General features: G+C 40.3%; 1 protein-coding gene across 10 annotated transcripts in view; it reads left to right on the forward strand.

Annotated features, from left to right (window-relative positions):
• FGGY (FGGY carbohydrate kinase domain containing) overlaps nucleotides 1-19,048 on the forward strand; it is a 400,085-nt gene that overhangs the window by 139,971 nt on the left and 241,066 nt on the right. For all 10 annotated transcript variants that reach the window (XM_059374911.1, XM_059374919.1, XM_059374913.1 and 7 more), the window contains one exon: nucleotides 13,589-13,704. In XM_059374911.1, coding sequence (XP_059230894.1) covers nucleotides 13,589-13,704 — 116 coding nt within the window. The remainder of the gene's footprint in view (nucleotides 1-13,588; nucleotides 13,705-19,048) is intronic.

A 19,048-nucleotide genomic window follows, 5' to 3' on the forward strand; every position in this document is an offset into this window, starting at 1 on the left:
AATATATTAATATTAATATATATTAATATATATAAATATATTAAATTATATATAAATTATATTATATTATATATAATATATTTATATATTAAATATATTAATATATTAATTTAATATAATATATTAAATATATTATATTTAATATATTAGGAATATATTTAATATATTAGGAATATATCAGGAATAAATAAATAAATAGGAGACAGAGATTTTATTTATTATTGAGAGAGAGAATGAGGTGTAGGGAGGGGCAGAGGAATCCAGAGAGAAGCAGTCTCCCTACTGAGCAGTTAGCCCAATGTGGGGCTTAATCCCAGAACCCAGAGATCATGACGTGAGCCAAAATCAGACGCTTAACCGACAGAGCCACCCAGGTGCACCCCCATGGCTTATGTTACTGTTCACTCTTGGTGTTGGCTACTCGATGAGTTTGAACCAACCTGTGACATGTATCCACCATTATAATATCCTACCGTTTCATTGCTAAAAATCCTCTGTGCTCTGCCTATTCATCCCTCTAGAATCTAGTTTTGAGGCTGTTTTTCTCTTTGTTTCTTTTTCTTTTCCATTTCATTTTTCAGTTCCTTTCCTTTCCTTCCTTTTCTTAGAGACACGGTATCTTGAAAGTTTTGAAAACTTCCCATCTAGTCCATGTCCCCATGGGCACTTCCCTGGCTTCTCTCCTTCTGCTCCATGAAAACTAACCATCCGTCCAATTGCAGCTTCTTTCTTTTGCCACCTAAATGCCTTCAGTCTTCTCACTGTGAACCCTGAGTTCTAGAAGCCACTGTGTCTTTTCATGCTAATTTTGCCTGTTTCTACTCCTCCTCAATGTGAGTTGACTTCACAGCTTTAACTCTCAAAAGCAATGTCCATTTTTGCCTCTTGAGGGAGCATCTCACTCTTGTCCTTGTGTCCTGGATGATGGTATGCATCTCTTGAACATCTTACTGGAACGTCTTCACAGGCAACCGCAAACAGCTACTTCTTTGCCCCTTAGATCTCTGTGTTTTTTCGTCTGCTTTTATTTTTATATTTCCCCCATATTAAGAAAAGGAGATAACAGACAAAATAAACAGTGAAATCAAATATCTCAAATGTATTACACTTTTTCCCATGCTCTGATTTGTAAATATCTATTCATGAATGGACCTGAAAAAGCACATGTTGAACCAATGTAGACTTTTAATTGAGCAGACCAGGGTGTTTAAACTTCTGCCTTGCTCTTCCCTAATGTATGACCTCAGATGAGTTACCCAACTCATGTGAGCCTCATGTCCTTCTCGTTTGAATGAGGATACTGACGACATCCTTACCATTTTGTTATGGGATCAATTGCAATAACCTACATCAAAGTATGGGCACAGGGATGCCTGAGAGGCTCAGTCAGTTGAGCGTCTGCCTCTGGTTCAGGTCGTGACTCTGGGGCCCTGGGATCGAGTTCTGCATCGGGCTCCTTGCTCAGTGGGGAGCCTGCTTCTTCCTCTGCCTACCACTCCCAGCTTGTGCTGTCTCTCTCTCTGACAAACAAAATAAATAAAATCTTTTAAAAAAAGAAAAAAAAAAAGTACTGGGTACAGTGCTTGGTCTGTGGCAGGGACTTAGGACCTGTCCCTAGGTTCCTTCCCTTCCCCTTTTCCTCCCCCACCTCCCATTTTGCCTCTAATCATTATTATTCTTATTTTTTAGGAGATAAATCCAGGTCCACGAATCCAGGGGCTTCCCCAAGAGCTTAGAATGTTTCAGCAGTGACTCTAGGATCTTTTGTTTTCTGACTCTTACATCTCTTTTTCCTTGGGAGGATGGGGAAACTCCCTGAACTGGATTATTTATTCATTTCTTTCTTGCCGCCCATCTTGTCACAGCCATGTTCAAGCCATGTTATCAGCAGGTCTCCCTGAAAAGGCAGTTTCATATTGCCCTGCGTTGCATCATTGCCTGCGTTATTTCGGTCTGTCACGGACCTGTCGGCACGTCTTGATGAGGTGCAGAGCCGGTAGGACCGAGCCTGGAGTCGGACATCTCTTTCTCAGAAGTGGCTTCTGATTGGTGCAGGGTGCTTCTTCAGAAAGAAGGCCATCTTGGTGTCTTTGCTGATACGATTGGCAATCCAGCCGCAGTCAAATCTCCCCGCTGAGCTCTGCCTTCAGAGATGGGGATCCGGTCTGTTGTATGGCCTGGAAGAACAGAGCCATCGCAGGCCTGGGAGGTACTGAAGGCTGCAGCCAGGAATAGCTGGGTAATTTATCCCCACTCTTGGGCTCTGAGTATTCTGTTATTCACTGGCTTGTTCCATTGAGACTCTCCAGGTCCTGCCTTCCCCAAGCAGAGAACAAAAGGCTTCCCTTGAAAGTGGGGGCCTGGCAATCTCAGTACAGTGAACTGCATATAAATAATACAGCAGTGCCGACTTCATTTTTATCAAATCTTGTTGAGAAAGGCATCGCAATGATCTGAACTCTGGAACTCCGTGGGCGTGTGCTTTTGATGTGTGCCTTTCTCTGGGTAAAAGCAGAGAAATCAGAAATTTGTGCTCCTACTAAGGCTTCTTCATGGTCTCAGGAGTGTGGCTAGAATCCTGGTGGCACTTTGCCTTTGTTTCTCTCAGAGTTGAGGGGCTCCTTCCTGCCTGGAAAAGCCTTGATATAAACACAGTGGGTCCGCAGGCAATATTTTCTGAGCTGTTGTGTTTTATTAGGCGGAGGATGATGGCGATGATGATCATTCATTCTATCAGTTACTACTAGTCATCATCAAAAATGGGTTTTACTGCTGTTTTACTCCTCCTAAGACTAGAGTGGGTTATCTCTCAGCTTGCCCTCCCTGCTGGCCTTCCGTCTTTCCTTTTGTCTGCTGTGATTCCCCAAAAATGAATCTTGGGGCTATAAACCTGGCAGCCAGAGCTCTGGGTGTTGAGTTGGGGGAAAGAACTTGAGGGCTGACTTGCAAAGAGGCATTTCCTTACTTTATCTCCTGTTCTTGTCAAAGTGCTCCTACTTGTAGCGGCAGGTCCTTATACCCTACTCAGTCTCAGACGGATCTTTGTTGTCTCTCAGGGTGCAGGGGGCGGAGTACCCTGCTTGCACCTCATGAGGGCACACGGGGGTCTACTCCCTGCTTACGCAGCTTTCAGCCATCTTGCCGTTTTTAGCCCCACCTGTATTCCCACTTTCTGAAGTACCTGGTACCTTTGCAGGGAAATTGTTGTGCTTCTGGACTTTTCTCTCTGCTACTTAGGTTTTATCTTTCCAAGTCTGCCAAGGGCCTTACGACTCTTCCATCTGTGTTTTCTGCCTTTCACATCTCTGTTGCTGTCATCTCTCCTGTTAGCTTTGTCATTGTGGGTTTTTGCTTTCTTAAAATATCCTTATACTGCCATTTTACTGGAACCTTTAAAGGGAGCAGAGGTCAACATGTGTCATTAATCTGTCATCTTTAGCTGGAGGGCCCTTTTTGTTTTTTGGTTTTTGCTTTTTTTTTTTTTTTTCAAGAAAGAAAGGAGGATGTGTTAGAGATTCCACGTGTTTTTGTGGCTGGGGAAGTAGGTGATGGGAGGTATGGAAGGCAGATGAATCACATTTTCGAAAAGTGGTCCTTGTTCTATCAAAGTGGGTGGTTTGTGCAAAGAATCCAGTGTTCTGTTGCTGCTCTTGGTCGCTCCAGGAGTCAAGAATCTAGCCTTTTCTCTTCTAGAGCCTATGCGAGAGGGATAGCTGGAGATCCAGGCCTTATTAGGAGCCTGAAAGTTTCCTCCTATAACTGACATCCTAGGATTCTCATTCATTTACTTAATAAACATGGATTGAACTCTCAAAAAACTTGCCAGCGAGGCACTGTGCCTGGTGCTGGGAGTGGCGTGATGAATAAAGCAGATAGGGTCCCTGCTGTGGGAGGTCATGGCCAGACCAGAGGTGCTGAAATTCCCAGAAGGCTCGATGGAGCGGCAGGAAATGAAACAAAGTAACATTCTTTTATCAGAAGGAGGTAGGTGCTTTAGTCCCTCCTGACCTTCCCCACTCAAACAGGCTCTTATCTAAAATACAATAAAAAGACAGCAAGCCCACAGTTCTGGACCCCTTCAGCCCGTCACACCTTTTAATCAACATGGACTGCTGAGACTGGGAAGTTTTAGGCAGACCTGTGTTAAAAAAAAAAAACAAAAAACCGAGGGGGACCTTAGGTGGTCACATCCAGTTACACCGTTGTGAACCTTTGATGTCATGTACAGTTTCACATTGCTTGTTAATGCAAGCTTGTTAGAGCTAAAACAAAACAGGAAGAAATCAAACTTAGTTGAGTTTAAGTTGCCATTCTGACAAACTACAATTTTTCTTGACCCCACAAGTCATCCTGGTGAATTGACCCTTTTGTTATTATGTAATGCACCTCTTTTTTTCCCTGGTAATAATTCTTGTTCTGAACTTTATTTTCTAATATTCATACAGCCACTTGTACTTACTATCAGTATGTGCCTGGCATATATTTTTCTCTCCTTCCACTCTTAAACCTGTCTTGCATCTTTTTTATTTTTTTTTATACTGTGTTATGTTAGTCACCATACAGTACATCATTAGTTTTTGATGTAGTGTTTCACGATTCATTGTTTGCATATAACACCCCTTGCACCATGCAGTTGGTGCCCTCCTTAATACCCATCACCAGGCTCACCCATTGCTCCAACCCACGCCCTTCTAAAACCCTGTTTCCCAGAGTCCATAGTCTCTCATGGTTCATCCCCCACTCCGATTTCTCCCCCTTCATTTTTCCCTTCCTTCTCCTAATGTCCTCCATGCTATTCCTTATGTTCCACAAATAAGTAAAACCATATGTTAATTGACTTTCTCTGTTTGATTTATTTCACTCAGCATAATCTCCAGGCCTATCCATGTTGATGCAAAAGTTAGGTATTCATCCTTTTTGATGGCTGAGTAATATTCTATTGTGTATACAGACCACATCTTCTTTATCCATTTATCTGTTTAAGGGCATCTCGGCTTCTTCCACAGTTTGGCTATTGTGGACATTGCTGTTATGAACATTGGGGTACATATAGCCCTTCTTTTCACTACATCTATATCCTTGGGATAATTACCCAGTAGTGCAATTTTCAAGTTATAGGATAGCTCTATTTTTAATTTCTTAAGGAATCTCCACACTGTTTTCCAAAGTGGCTACACCAATTTGCATTCCCACCAACAGTGCAAAAAGGTTCCCCTTTCTCCACAACTTCTCCAGCATTTGTTGTTTCTTACCTTGTTGATTTTTGCCATTCTGACTGGTGTAAGGTGATATCTCACTGTGGTTTTGATTTGAATTTCCCTGATGGCTAACAATGATGAACATTTTTTCATGTGTTTGTTAGCCATTTGTATGTCTTCTTTGGAGAAGTGTCTATTCATGTCTTTTGCCCACTTTTTGACTTGATTATCTGTCCTGGGGTGTTGAGTTTGAGAAGTTCTTTATAGATCTTAGATATCAGGCCTTTGTCTGTAGTGTTTAAATAACTTTCTTACAGAGAGAATGGAGTTCGAGTTCATTTTTTAATTTTTTAGTCCAGCCTGACAATTTTTGCCTTTTCATTGAAATTTTTAGGCTAGTTTTTTTTTTTTTTTTTTAAGATTTTATTTATTTATTTGACAGACAGGGATCATAAGTAGGCAGAGAGGCAGGCAGAGAGAGAGGAACGGAAGCAGGCTTTCCGCTGAGCAGAGAGCCCGATGCGGGGTTCAATCCCAGGACCCTGGGATCATGACCTGAGCTGAAGGCAGAGGCTTTAACCCACTGAGCCACCCAGGTGCCCCTTTAGTCTAGGTTTTAATCTACCATCTTGCCATTTGCCTTTTATTCTATGTAATTTTTTTCCTTTTCTTGCCTTCTTCCAGATAACTGAAATGTTTTTAGTATTCTATTTTATTTCCCAAATTAGCTTATTGATTTTATATGCTTTTTTTAAACTGGCTCCTCTAGGATTTATAATACTCATTTTTTAAGTTATCGCAGTTTGCCTTAAAATAATTTTACACCCCATCACATATAAGATCGTTCATATCTCTCTATCATTTTTGCTTTTATAGTCATGTTTTGTTTGTACATATAAGCCTCACAGTACATTGGGGTTTTTTTCTAAATTATTTTTTAAAGATGAAGACTCATAGTCAATTCTCTTTTAAAGAAACTTAAAATGAAAACCTGCTTTTGCATCTACTCACATATTTACTGATTCTGATACTTTTTCCTTATTTTCTATCGATTCATATTTCTACTAGTATCCTCTTCCTCTTCCTTAAAGAAATGCCTTTTAACATGTCCTGCAATGCAAGTTTCTTGGAAATGAATTCTCTCAGTTTTTTTTTTTTTAAAGACTACTTCATATTAATTACTTGAAGAGCTTTTATTCTGAATATAGAATTCTAGTTTGATGTTTCCTTTTTAAAAGTTTTCAGTACTTTTAAGACATTATTCCACTTTTTTCTGGGTTGCATTATTTCTGGTAAAAAGTCTGTTGACGTTGTTGGACTGTTCTTCTATCATGTGTCTTTCTTCTGACTGCTTTTAAGATCCTCAACTTTTTTTTTTTTTTAATAATTTGATCATGTAATGTATCTTAATATGGTTTTCTTTGTGTTTATCTTGCATTGGTTTCAGTGAGCATAGCTCCGTGGGTTGATAGCTTTTATCAAATTAAAAAAAATTGGACATTGTTTCTTCAAATATTTTTTATTGGATGCTGACATTGTTAATTTTATGTTATTCAATGTCTGGGTTTTGTTTTTTTTCTAATGAATGTTGGAGCTACTTTTTCTAGTAGGCCCTTAATGTCTTATCTTTTGGATAATGTTTGGCTTTGTTTTATCTTTTGGAATCTTCCTTCAAAACTTTGTTTATTGTAACCTTTACACAGGAAAGTTCAGTTACACTTCTAAGTCATTCTTTGGGGTTTCCACTGAATGTCCCAAGTGATCAATGAAGATGTTCCATTCTAATTTTAGTCACTCAGAGGATTCCCATTCTCAGGTCTTTGTGAGCCCTGAGAATGTCTCAGCTCACAGCCTTTCAGTCACTTCTCACCAGACCTCTTAGAGTGTCTGTTATCTGCATCTTCATAGTTGAAGATTTTGTGGGACTCCTGTGCAGCTTTCCAAGGCCCTCTTTCTGCAGACCTTCCTCCTCCTCGCATGTCTGTGCCATCATGGCTTCCAGGCACCTGGATTCCTTGAATTCTCATCTCAGTCTTCTCAGCTTTGTGACCTGACTTGTTGTCCTTGGCATCCTTCTTTCTGCTTTGTGGTCAGGTATGGGCTTCCTGGCAGAAAGCCAGAGTGATTTTCAGGCTCACCTCATTTGTTTCCTTCTCTCAGGGATCACAGTTCTGTGTTGCCTGTTGTTCAGGGTCTGAGAGCAGTTGTGTCATAATTTTTTTTTTCCTACTTTTCCAGTTTCTCAAGGTATGGTTGGGGAGGTAAAATACAATTCCTGTTAGTCCATCATACTTAGAAGCAGAAGCTTCTATTGTTGCTACTTCATTAAGAGTTTCTATTTTGAGGGTGCCTAGGTGGCTCAGTTGGTTGAGCAACTGCCTTCGGCTCAGGTCATGATCCCAGAGTCCTGGGATCACATCCTGCATTGAGCTCCCAGCTCCACGGGGAGTCTGCTTCTCCCTCTGACTTTTTCCCCTCTCATGCTCTCTCTCTCTCTCTCAAGTGATAAAGAAAATATTTTTTTAAAAAAGGAGTTTCTATCTTGATGTGGCCGTTAATTTCATGAAATACTTTTTTCCCTTCAATATGAGTTGATCATTTTTCCCTCCTTTAATAAAATACTAGGGCAGAATACATGCATAGATCTTCAGTTATTAAAATGTTTTGGAATGTTGTTCATGATGTACTTTTTTCTCATTTTTATGTAAAATTTGGTCATATCTTGCTTAGAATTTTTATGCCCTCATTCGTAATGTGAGAGTGGCCTCTGGTTTTTGTTTCTTATGCTCTCTTTGTTTGGTTTTATAATATAGTTATCCTACCTTCATAAATATCTTAGGGAGCATTTCTTCTTCTAGTCTTTGAAATAACGTGGAGTGCTTTGTTCCTTGAACATTTGTTAATAGTTTCTGGTACAACCATGCAGGCTTAAAATTTTATTTGAAGGATAATTTTTAACTAGTGGCTTATTTTTTTAATGGTAATAAGTTTATTACGGTTTTGTTGTGTTTTCTTGAGTCAGTTTTGGTAAGTTCTGTCTTTCTAGTAAATTATCTGTCCCATCTAAATTTTGAAATGTGCTAACATAATGTTATTTACTTAATCTCTTTTTTTCTGTTAATATCTGCTTTTTCTGTAGTTATATCCCCCATTTTCATTCATCATATTTGTTATTTTTTCCCTTCTCTCCTTTTTCCTTCCTTAATTTTACCAGAGGTTTTTTTGTTTGTTTGTTTGTTTTTCGTATTGTCTTTTCTTAGAATCATGTTTTGGCTCTCTGATTACTGGAATTTTATCTTGTTATATCTTTCATATATTTTTATCTTTACTACGCCATTTGATCTTTTTTCAATTTAATCTATTTTTGTTTTTCATAATTTCTTAAGTTGTCTGCTTAGGTTATTAATTTTCAGACTTGTTTCATTTCTAATAAAAACTTTTTTTTTAAAGATTTTTATTTATTTATTTGCTAGACAGAGAGAGATCACAAGTAGGCAGAAGGCAGGCAGAGAGAGAGGGGGAAGCAGGCTCCCGCTGAGCAGAGAGCCCGATGCGGGACTCGATCCCAGGACTCTGAGATCATGACCTGAGCTGAAGGCAGAGGCTTAAACCACTGAGCCACCCAGGCGCCCCTCTAATAAAAACTTTTAAATTAAAAATTTCTTTGTAAAATACCATTTTGCCTATCTAGTCTCTGCTTGTATTATAAAATGTTCTCCCTTTCTCTTGCCCTATGTGAACATTCAGAGTTTAGCTTACTGATTGTATTTCAGTCCTTTAATTCCTCAATAGTAATATTATTATTCTTTTGGTTTACCTATTTCCTTAAATTCTGAAAGTGCAGTAAAATCTTTAAATAAATTCTCTTTTCAAGTGGCTTTATTTTTTTAACCTGGGATCTCTTGTTTTATATATTTCGCATTATGTTTTTCATTCATGAGATTGAATGTGCAATGATATTCTCAGATGGAGTATTTTGTCATTATAGAATGCCCTTCTTAGACTTGGCTAATATTTTTGATCTTGTATTCTACTTTGATATTTAAATTGTCATATTAAAAATTTGTGTTTGGGGACGTCTGGGTGACTCAGTTGGTTAAGCAGCTGTGTTCGGCTCAGGTCGTGATCCCAGCGTCCTGGAATTGAGTCCCATATCGGGCTCCTTGCTCGGCGGGGAGCCTGCTTCTCCCTCTGCCTCTGCCTGCCACTCTGTCTGCCTGTGCTCGCTTGCTCTCTCTCCCTCTCTCTCTCTGACAAATAAATAAATAAAATCTTAAAAAAAAAATTTGTGTTTGTTATTTCTTTGTTGACCTTTTAAAAAGAGTATATTTATTTATTTATTTATTTTAGAGAGAGAGCTGGGGGAGGGTAGAGGAAGGGCAGAGGGAGAGGGAGAGAGAATCCTGAGACCTGAGCGGATTCCATGCTAACTGCAGAGCCTGATGGGGGGCTCAATTTCATGACCCTGAGATGAGAACCTGAGCCTAAACCAAGAGTCAGATACTTAACCAGCTGCACCACCCAGGCACACCTTGTTGTTGACCTTTTTATAAAAAATCTTTTTATCACATTAAGAAAATCTGTATTGTAAACAAGATGTAACTCAGTTTTACCCCAATGTGATTACTGTTCTCTTTTAACCACATGTGGAATTCAGCCTGTTCACATTTGTTGTGATAACTGAAATAAGTGACTATTCTTTTTATGGTATTTTTATTTTCTATTTGTATTCCAGTACCCTTTTTCCATTTCCCTTTTGATTGGTTTAGTTTGGTTTCATTGACATCTTTCTCTTTATTCTTTTTTTATTCCTTGCTATTTTGAGAGTTCTACTAAGCTCTTTGTTTCTTTTAGAAATTACCTTCTCATTCCGTACTAAGCTTAACGCTCTGCCCAGACTTACATGTGCATGTATCTGCGTACTTCTTCTGTGTACCCCTTCTTTAGTTTCTGGGTCTGAGGTTCTGCTCATAGTATTTTCACTTCCCGGCCGTTACTAGATTTTTCCTTCTATAGCATGAAGGTGTTCCAGGAAAAGTTAGCATTCCAAATTCCTGCTTCCATTATTCATCATGATCTATGTAGATTTAAATATGTCTGTATGTGCACATATGTGTGTGCACACATATGGAGAGAGAGTGAAGGTCAATGCTCACCACCGCTGGCTCCTCTAGTCTTTGATTTCCCTTATGTGAATCACTTGTTTTTTGTTTAAGTTCATTCTCAAGTGTTGTCCTCAGAGCACATATATGGGAAGTTTGCTTTTTGAATCCTCACATGTTGAAAATGTTTTTCTTTTGGCCTGACAGCTGAATAATATTTTGTCTGGGCATAGGATTCTTGGATCATTTTTCTTAATAGTCTGTACGTTGTCCCACTGTCCTCCACATTCCAGAGGTGTAGATGAGAATTCCTTAGCTAGTCTGAATCTCTTGCCTTTGCAGTAACTTATTCTTTCTGTCTGGACGCTTGTATAATTTTATATTTACGCTTGAAATTCAAGTATTTCCTGGATTCACTTCCTGGACTTAATGAGAGTTTTAATCTGCAAGCTTAAATCCTGCTTCAGCTCGGTATATTTAAAAAACAAAAAACAAAAAACCAAAAAAACAAAAACCCCAAATTGGTACTGTATTCATTTAATTATAGCATCTCTTTTCATCTTTTTTTGGGTGTGTGTATCTTTTTTAATTTTTCCTTTTCTCTTAAAAAAAACAAGTCCCTTTTGGAATTCCAGTTATTCTCGTGTTACGCTACTGGATCTGCTCTCCACGCCTCTTTGTTCTCTCATCATTTCTCTCTTCCTGTCTTTGCTCTGGGTAGTATGATATGTTGTTCATTTGGTCTTCCAGATCATTCATTTGAATTTCAACAGTGCCACTGATCTTCTTTTTAGTCCTTCTGCAGAAACTTTTAAATTGAAAACTGAAAATCAGTGGTTCTCATTCAGAAAGTCTTTCTTGCCTCCTTCTGAGCTCCGTGTCCCTTCGTGATGCTCAGTCCCTGTAGTTTCACCATTGTCTCTTCAGAGTGACCTGCCTCCTATACATGTTTCCTGGAAAACACTCTCATGTGAACTAGTCCCTGAACTTAGATATTGTTTTTGTTCTCCCTGCTCACCGATCGCTTCCTCTTTCAGCTTACACCTGGATGTTACAGTTTGTTCGGCATTAACAAACCTGAGAGCAATGAAAGCCCAGGAATGTCGGCCCTGGCACTCTGGCTCCAGAGAACAAAGAGCCAGTGGCCTCTTCTCCCTGGGGACTGCGCTCCTCCCTGGCTGCCCATCTGTGACACAGCTCAGCCTGCTAGTGTCCCCACAGTCTTTCACAGCCCCCTACCTGCATTTGTAATCCTACAAAGTACATCCTCCACCCCTAGGGGGCTGGTAGGTCAGCTTGCCTGATGGTGACAAGTTATTCTGGGAGTTGCAAGCTGCTCACACAACATCTCAGGGAATGAAAGGACCCTGGCCTTTTTTTTGGTAATTATTTTATTTTTTTTAATTATGTTCAGTTAGCCACTGTATAGTACATAATTAGTTCTTGATGCAGTGTTCAGTGATTCATTAGTTAAATATAACACCCAGTGCTCATCACAGCTCATGCCCTCCTCAATACTCATCACCCTCTTACCTCTTCCCCCCCACCCGCCTCCCACTTCGAAACCCCCAGATTGTTTCTCAGGGCCCATTGTTTCTCATGGTTCGTCTCCCTCTCTGATTTCACCCCCTTTGGATTTCCCTCCCTTCCCCATGGGCCTCCGTGCTATTGCTTATGTTCCACATATGAGCGAAACTGTGTGATAATTGTTCTTCTCTACTTGACTTACTTCATTTAACATAATTCCCTCTAGTCCCATCCATGTCAGTGCAAATGGTGGGTATTCATTGTTCCTGATGGCTGAGTAATATTCCATTGTATATATGAACCACATCTTCTTTATCCATTCATCTATTGAAGAGCATCTCGGCTCCTTCCATAGTTTGGCTATTGTGGACATTGCTGCTGTGAACATTGGGGTGCATGTACCCCTTCTTTTCACTGCATCTTTATCTTTGGAGTAAATGCCCTATAGTGCTTTTTCTGGCTCATAGGATATCTCTGTTCTGAACATCTTGACGAACCTCCATACTTTTTCAGAGTGGCCGCACCAACTTGCATTCCCACCAATGGTGCAAGAGGTTTCCCCTTTCTCCACAACCTCTCCAACATTTGTTGTTTCTTGCCTTGTCGATTTTTGCCATTCTAACTGGTATAAGGTTTTGTGGTTTTGATTTGTTTTTCCCTGATGGCTAGTGATGTTGAACACTTTTTCATGTGTCTGTTAGACATGTGTATGTCTTTTGTCTGTTCATGTCTTCTGCCCATTTATTGACTGGGTTATTAGTTTTTTGAGTATTGAGTACAAGAAGTTCTTTATAGATCTTGGATATCAGCCCTTTTTCTGTAATGTCATTTGCAGATATCTTCTCCCATTCCGTGGGTTGCCTCTTAGTTTTGTTGATTGTTTCCTTTGCTGTGCAGAAGCTTTTTATCTTGATGAAGTTCCCAAAGTTCATTTTTTTAAAAGATTTTATTTATTTTATTTGACAGACAGAGATTACAAGTAGACATAGAGGCAGGCAGAGAGAGAATGGAGGAAGCAGGCTCCCTGCTGAGCAGAGAGCCCGATGTGGGGCTCAATCCCAGGACCCTGGGATCATGACCTGAGCTAAAGGCAGAGGCTTTAACCCACTGAGCCACCCAGGTGCCCCACCAAAGTTCATTTTTGCTTTTGTTTCATTTGCCTTTGGAGAACTCCTTGAAAGAAGCTTCTATGGCCGATGTTGAAGTCAGTGGAAACTCAGCCTAGGCTGGAGAAGTATTTGAGTTACTAGGGGGAATAAGCTGGGAAAAATTTTCCAAACAAAAAGGAGTAGGGCAAAGGCACAGAAATGTGCAAGAATTTTTTTGTTCAAGAAAGCTGCAAATGATTTTTTTTTTTAATTGCTGGAATGTAGAATACTAAGGGTAAATGTATGAAAAATAAAGTTGGAGAGGAAAGTACCTTCCAGCATTCCAGTCTTCCTCCTGTTAAATGTTGCTTTAGGCTGTAAAAGTATACCAGCTACTTTCTCAATTTCTTTTTACCTTTTTTATTATAGAGAATTTTAAACATGCACAGAACAGAGTAGATCACGAACACATTTACCCATCACTCAGCCCCACAACCACCAACGCATGCCCAGGCAGAAAGGGAGACTTTGTATCTGAATAGGGGTGTGTAATTACTTACTTTGGTTTATTCTACTTCTTTAACACTAATGCAGATATCCGGGTAGTTAGTTGGTGAACTATAGAGGAAGCCTGACTTATGTTATTGGTTCTACTTTTCTCCCATTTACTTAGGTCTCTCTGCTCCCTGGTGTGCAAATGGACATACTCTGCCGAGAAAGGCTGGGATGACAGTTTCTGGAAGATGATTGGATTGGAAGATTTTGTTGCAGATAATTACAACAAAATAGGTAAAAAGCAAACAAAATGAAAACATCTGGAGAGTAATTGTGTGTGTGTGTGTGTGAGGATATTGTCTTTTTGTTTGTTTGTTTGTTTTTTATAAATAGAAATGCAGGGGGCACCTGGGTGGCTCCATCAGTTAAGTGTATGACTCTGGCTCAGGTCATGTTCTCAGCATCCTGAGATTGAGCCCTGTGTCAGGTTCCCTGCTCAGTGCGGAGTCTGCTTGTCATTTTCCTTCTGCCTCTGCTTCTCCCCCCACTTGTGTGCGTGCGCTCTCTCTCTCTCTCTCTCTCAAATAAGTAAACAAAATCTTTAAAAAAATAAAAAAGAGGAGCTCAGTTGGTTAGGTGTTCGCCTTTGGGTCGGGTCTTGATCTCAAGGTCCTGGGATCAACCTTCCCATCCATCTGGTCTCCCTACTCAGCAGGAAGTCTCCTTCTCCCTCTGCCCTTCTTTCTGCTCATGTGCTCTCTCTCTCAAGTAAATTTTAAAAAGAAAAGAAAAGAAAAGAAATGCAGAGACTCAGCCCTGTTTTTCTAAGAGAAATGAGCCTATTGTGATGGGTAGACCATAGACCATATCCAGTTGGGCCTTGTGTTGGGGCTCATAGGAACTGCGTGGAGGTACAGGGTATGGGAAGTCTTCATTGAAATATAGAATTGTAGACATTGGACTAGATTGAGGAAGATAGTCACATGGAGTAGCTGGGAATAGCATAATCAAGAGGGTGTATATAGATCGTTCCCAATCAGCTGGGAAGATGCTTTGTGCATTAGATTCAAAGAACCAGACAAGGCCATGAACAGAAAGAAAAACAATTGAAAAGATAAAAGTGAGAATAAACTACAGCATGAGGTGTACAGCATGATTTCTGACTCAGGCCTTAGAGTCCCAGACGTCATTTTATGTGGCCAGCTAATAAAGATGTGGTTGACGAGGAGGGATTTCCTTGGTGAAAGCGTTGTGATGCTGGGTACATACCTATAACAGGAGCTGGCATTTGACAGTTAAAGGTTGGCATGTTCATTTCACAGGAAGTTGTTGATTTCCTGTAGTTACTACTTGCAGTTGCAGTCAGCTGTCATCAGGCAGGCAGTTATCCCTAATTAAATAGAAATCCTTCCATACTGTTTCGTGTTTAAGCTAAGGTCTTGTAACAGTAAAATGAAAAGGACAGTGGGTTATACAAAATGGAAGGTAATTCCCTTTTTTGGCGTAATAGCATAGAGGGAAGTGACTATCAGGTCAGCTCTGTCATTGTCACAACATGGCCTCCAACTTTGGGTCCAAGTCAGTCACTCCAGTTTCCATCAGTTCCCAGTCAGTGAGTGGGAGGAATGAAAAGGACCAGAGGAATCCATCTCCATTCTTCTGGAGAATGAGCCACATCATTTCTGATCACATCCCATTAACCAGCACTATGGCCCCATGAGGCTGCAAGTGTGGCTGAGGACTGTGGCATGGGCTGGGCAGCCATGTGTCCATGAACGTGGCCAGCTAAAACTTGAGAGTTGTGCTGTTAAATATTGGGGAAAAACTGCTGTGTGCTACAGTTTCTGACTGCCCTTGATAAGCAAGTCACATGGTAGGTCATTTCAGTTTAACTTTGTTCTGGGGAAATCCTCATGACCCATCTATTGAAGGGCAAGAGTTTAAGGATAGAAACATGAAAGATTCAAGCAGCACCTATCCTGCTATGTTGTAGATAGCTTAACTTGGTTGTCTGTGGTCTCTTCAACTGCTAATTGCTAAGTCTGGGTAAAAGAACAGAGTAGTATGCAGCAAGAGTCATTCTGGGATTTCTGTGGTTCTACTGAAGTCACGTCTATATCTGAGCTGGTAGAGAAGGGGAGGAGGTTGGAACCAGAGAAGAGAAGAAGAAATCAAAGCAGCAGACATTCATCATCATTTATATTCTGAGTCCTTTGGTAGTTGATTTATGTACGTCATGTCATGTGGCCCTCACAAACCTTTTGGCGTAATAGCTATTCCCATTTTGTGAATGGGAAACTGGGATTCAGTTCCTTGTCCACCATTAAGTTGTTGAGTTAGTATTAGAACTGGGGTCTCTAACTCCACACTTTGGTACCAAAGCACACTGACTATTGGGATATATGAGACTAAGGGAGCTGGTGTGTCTGTATGGTTGGCCTCCAGTGGGATTACACAGTAGTCCAGGATTGAGCCCCCAAAGTCAGTATCAGCTAGACTGGAACAAGTGCACATACCTGAACAGAAGAAAGGTATGATAGGATCTCAGTTGATAAGTGGAGTATAACTTCACAAGGTGTATAAAGGTGTTAATACCATAAGTCATATGCTGGTTGGCTTTGAAATTTTGGGTGTTCCACCCATTTGGAAGCAGCAGCTTGGACATCAACTGAGAAATAGGGTGAGACTTTTATTCTGGGGGATGAGTGAGGTGACTAGAGGCTGGAGTGTTGGGACTCCTGCCAACAGGGCTGGGTTTTTAGACAGTGCTTCCGGTTCACCAGAGAGAATGGGCAGCCACACAGGAAGCCAATGCTAAACCAGAAGCTTCCGGAGGGCAGGGATCACTGCACCTTACCCCGAGTGTCTTGGCACAGGTGACATTGAGTATCTGCTGACGGAATGTGTGAGACACAAACACAGTTGCTGGTGTGGAGACGGAAGGCAAGAGTGAAGACAAAAGTGTGGCAAAGAGATGTCTTGGGTGTCTTAATCTGTGAAGCTGCTGTAGCAAAACACCACAGACTAAGTGATTTAGAGCAATGAAATTTATTTCTCAAGTTCTGGAGGCTGGGAAGTGCCAACAAGGTAAGTTTAGTTCTGAGGCCTCTTTTCCTGGCTTGTTGGCAGCTGCCTCTCACCGTGTGCTCATGTAATCTCTTTTTTGTACATGTGAAGAGACTGTACTCAAGAGAGTGCCTCACTAGTGCCTCTTCCTCTGAGGGCACAGATCCTGTTGGCTCAGAGCCCCACCCTTTTCCTAAAGATTTATTTATTTGAGAGAGAGAGAGAGAGAGACCGAGAGTATAAGTGGAGGAGGGGTAGAGGAGAGGGAGAGGGTGACTCACAGGCAGATTCCCTGCTGAGCACGGAGCACAACACAGGGCTCAGTCTCACGTGAGATCATGACCTAAGCTGAAATCAGGAATCAGACACTCAACTGACAGAGCTGCTCAGGCACCCCAGTGCCCTACCTTTTTGACCTCATTTAATTTTAATTACTTCTTTACACATCCTCTCTCCAAGTGTAGTCACATTGGGGATTAGGGTCTTGACATATGAATTTTGGAGACAGTTCAGCCCATAGCACCAGAGTATGAGTACACTGGTCATTAGAGCTAGAGCAGGGACATCAAGTCCTGAGTTCCTAGGCTGCTGTTCTAGAAGCACCCCAGGAGCTTGCTGCCTTGATGGAGAACCACCAGAACTGAGAACCAAGAGAAGGTCTCTTGTCTTATAATTGAGGGGTATAGGCAAGATGGGTCTAAAACACTGAACCAGGGGCTAGAGTGGTTCTAGTTCTGGCACTAATGGTGTGAACTTAGACAAGTCTCATACCATAAATTCTTACCCATGAAGGCATAATTAATAGTAGCAGTTAAAACTAATAGTTTACTGCTTCTCAGACATGATACTATTGCATTTTAACCATTATCTTTGTAGATTTTTAAAAACTATGTAATGGAGTTGTTTTTATTTATCCTCTTCTACAGCTAAAGAAACCAACGGTCAGAAAAGGGAAAAGTGTTTAAATGATGGTTGCACAGTTTGCAAGCAGTAGAGGCAGAATCCAGAGCCATGTTGCTATATTGACTTCCAATTAATATCCATTATGTACCTATGAATGGAAGGCGACAAATAAGCACTAACCCTGCTTCTTCCCTCCTATATTTCAAGCACATCTCTCTGTGCTGTTGCAGACCTTATTGCATGTAATTCTCACGGTCTGTGACAAAAGTAATGTTACTTTGTTTGCAGATGAAAATTTGATAAATAATCTCATCTAACCCCATGCAGAAGTAATAAAATAAATGGTAAACCCTCCCAATGGGAGGCCCTAGAAGGAGCTAATATCTTACTGGAACACAGAGTTAAACTTCAGTTACATGTATGTGCCCCCCCATCCCCTAAATTTGGTTATTCCTTCTGAGTGTTCTCATGATGTAGTAACTGTATGTTAGTAGAGTACACTTTGATTACCTGTATGTTTCTTGATTCTATATTAGACTGTGAGCTCCTTGACTTCAGGACTTTCACTAATTTACCTTTGTGTCTTCAGTCCCGGTGTAGGGGATGGTACACTTCAGTAGCTCAAATACTATGTGGTTAGTAAGTAAATAAATTGACCTGAGATGGCTGGTCCTGGTAGGTTGGCACTTTTTGCTTTTAAAAGCTAAAATGGTATTAACTGATTTTAATAATATCTTTGGTGACTTGGGTCCAACTTCAACTCTGATTTTTTTTTTTTTAATTTTAACATTTGCTGCTCCCCCCAGCCCTAACACAAAACCCATGTTTAATTAGTATATTAGGTTTGCTAATAGAGCAGTACCTACAGGAAATATTCGTTAAAAATCCATAGTGTTAATCTAGCAGAAGATTTCCAGAGTAACTTTATTAGATTTAGCCTGTTAAGTTAATGGATTTTTAATGGATGTCCTAAGGAGACATATCATTAACCAGAATATTGCCGTACATGAATTAAAACTTACCCATTCATCAAAATTATTTGTGTGATATTTCCTTTGATTTTCATTTCTGGTGACTTGAACTTGTAGTTTCAGTCTGATTCAAAAGTGGAAGATAGTAAAGAGTTTGTTAACTCTCAGTTGTGACTTTCAGAGATCGCTCTGGGAGATACCTCCAGAGATTCTTCAGTAATTCTTGTAACTATGAGAAATGCGTCTCGGAAGCTTCCCTGTGAAGTGTTAAACATTTCTAGTGGACTCATTGCCCGTCAAGATGCGGGCAATAAAGTGCAAAACCTTTTAGCAGATTTGTGCAGAGCTTCGTGGATTTGAGCATTAATACAATTACCATAATTCGCTCCATGTGGAGCTTTTAGCCAAGTCTTTACCAGCCTTCCTGGGCTCGTGCAGTAAATAAATGCTTTCCCCGAAAACTGAACACCTCAGCAACTGATGGTCTTACAGAGGGATATTTATGAAATAAATTATTGATGGAGTGTAAGTTAAGGATGAAATGCAATATTTATATGGTACATTTGAAGGACAGGGGAAGAAATTTACAGTGTTTTAAGTAACTTACATGCAAATTCTCAAAGCTAAAATGTTACCACCTAATGCCTTCTTTCAAGGAGGTATTTGGATGGTTTGATTAGGGAACATTTATACAAAGT

Source organism: Mustela nigripes, chromosome 14 (genome assembly GCF_022355385.1).
Source record: "Mustela nigripes isolate SB6536 chromosome 14, MUSNIG.SB6536, whole genome shotgun sequence".
In the NCBI taxonomy this organism is placed as follows: domain Eukaryota; kingdom Metazoa; phylum Chordata; class Mammalia; order Carnivora; family Mustelidae; genus Mustela; species Mustela nigripes.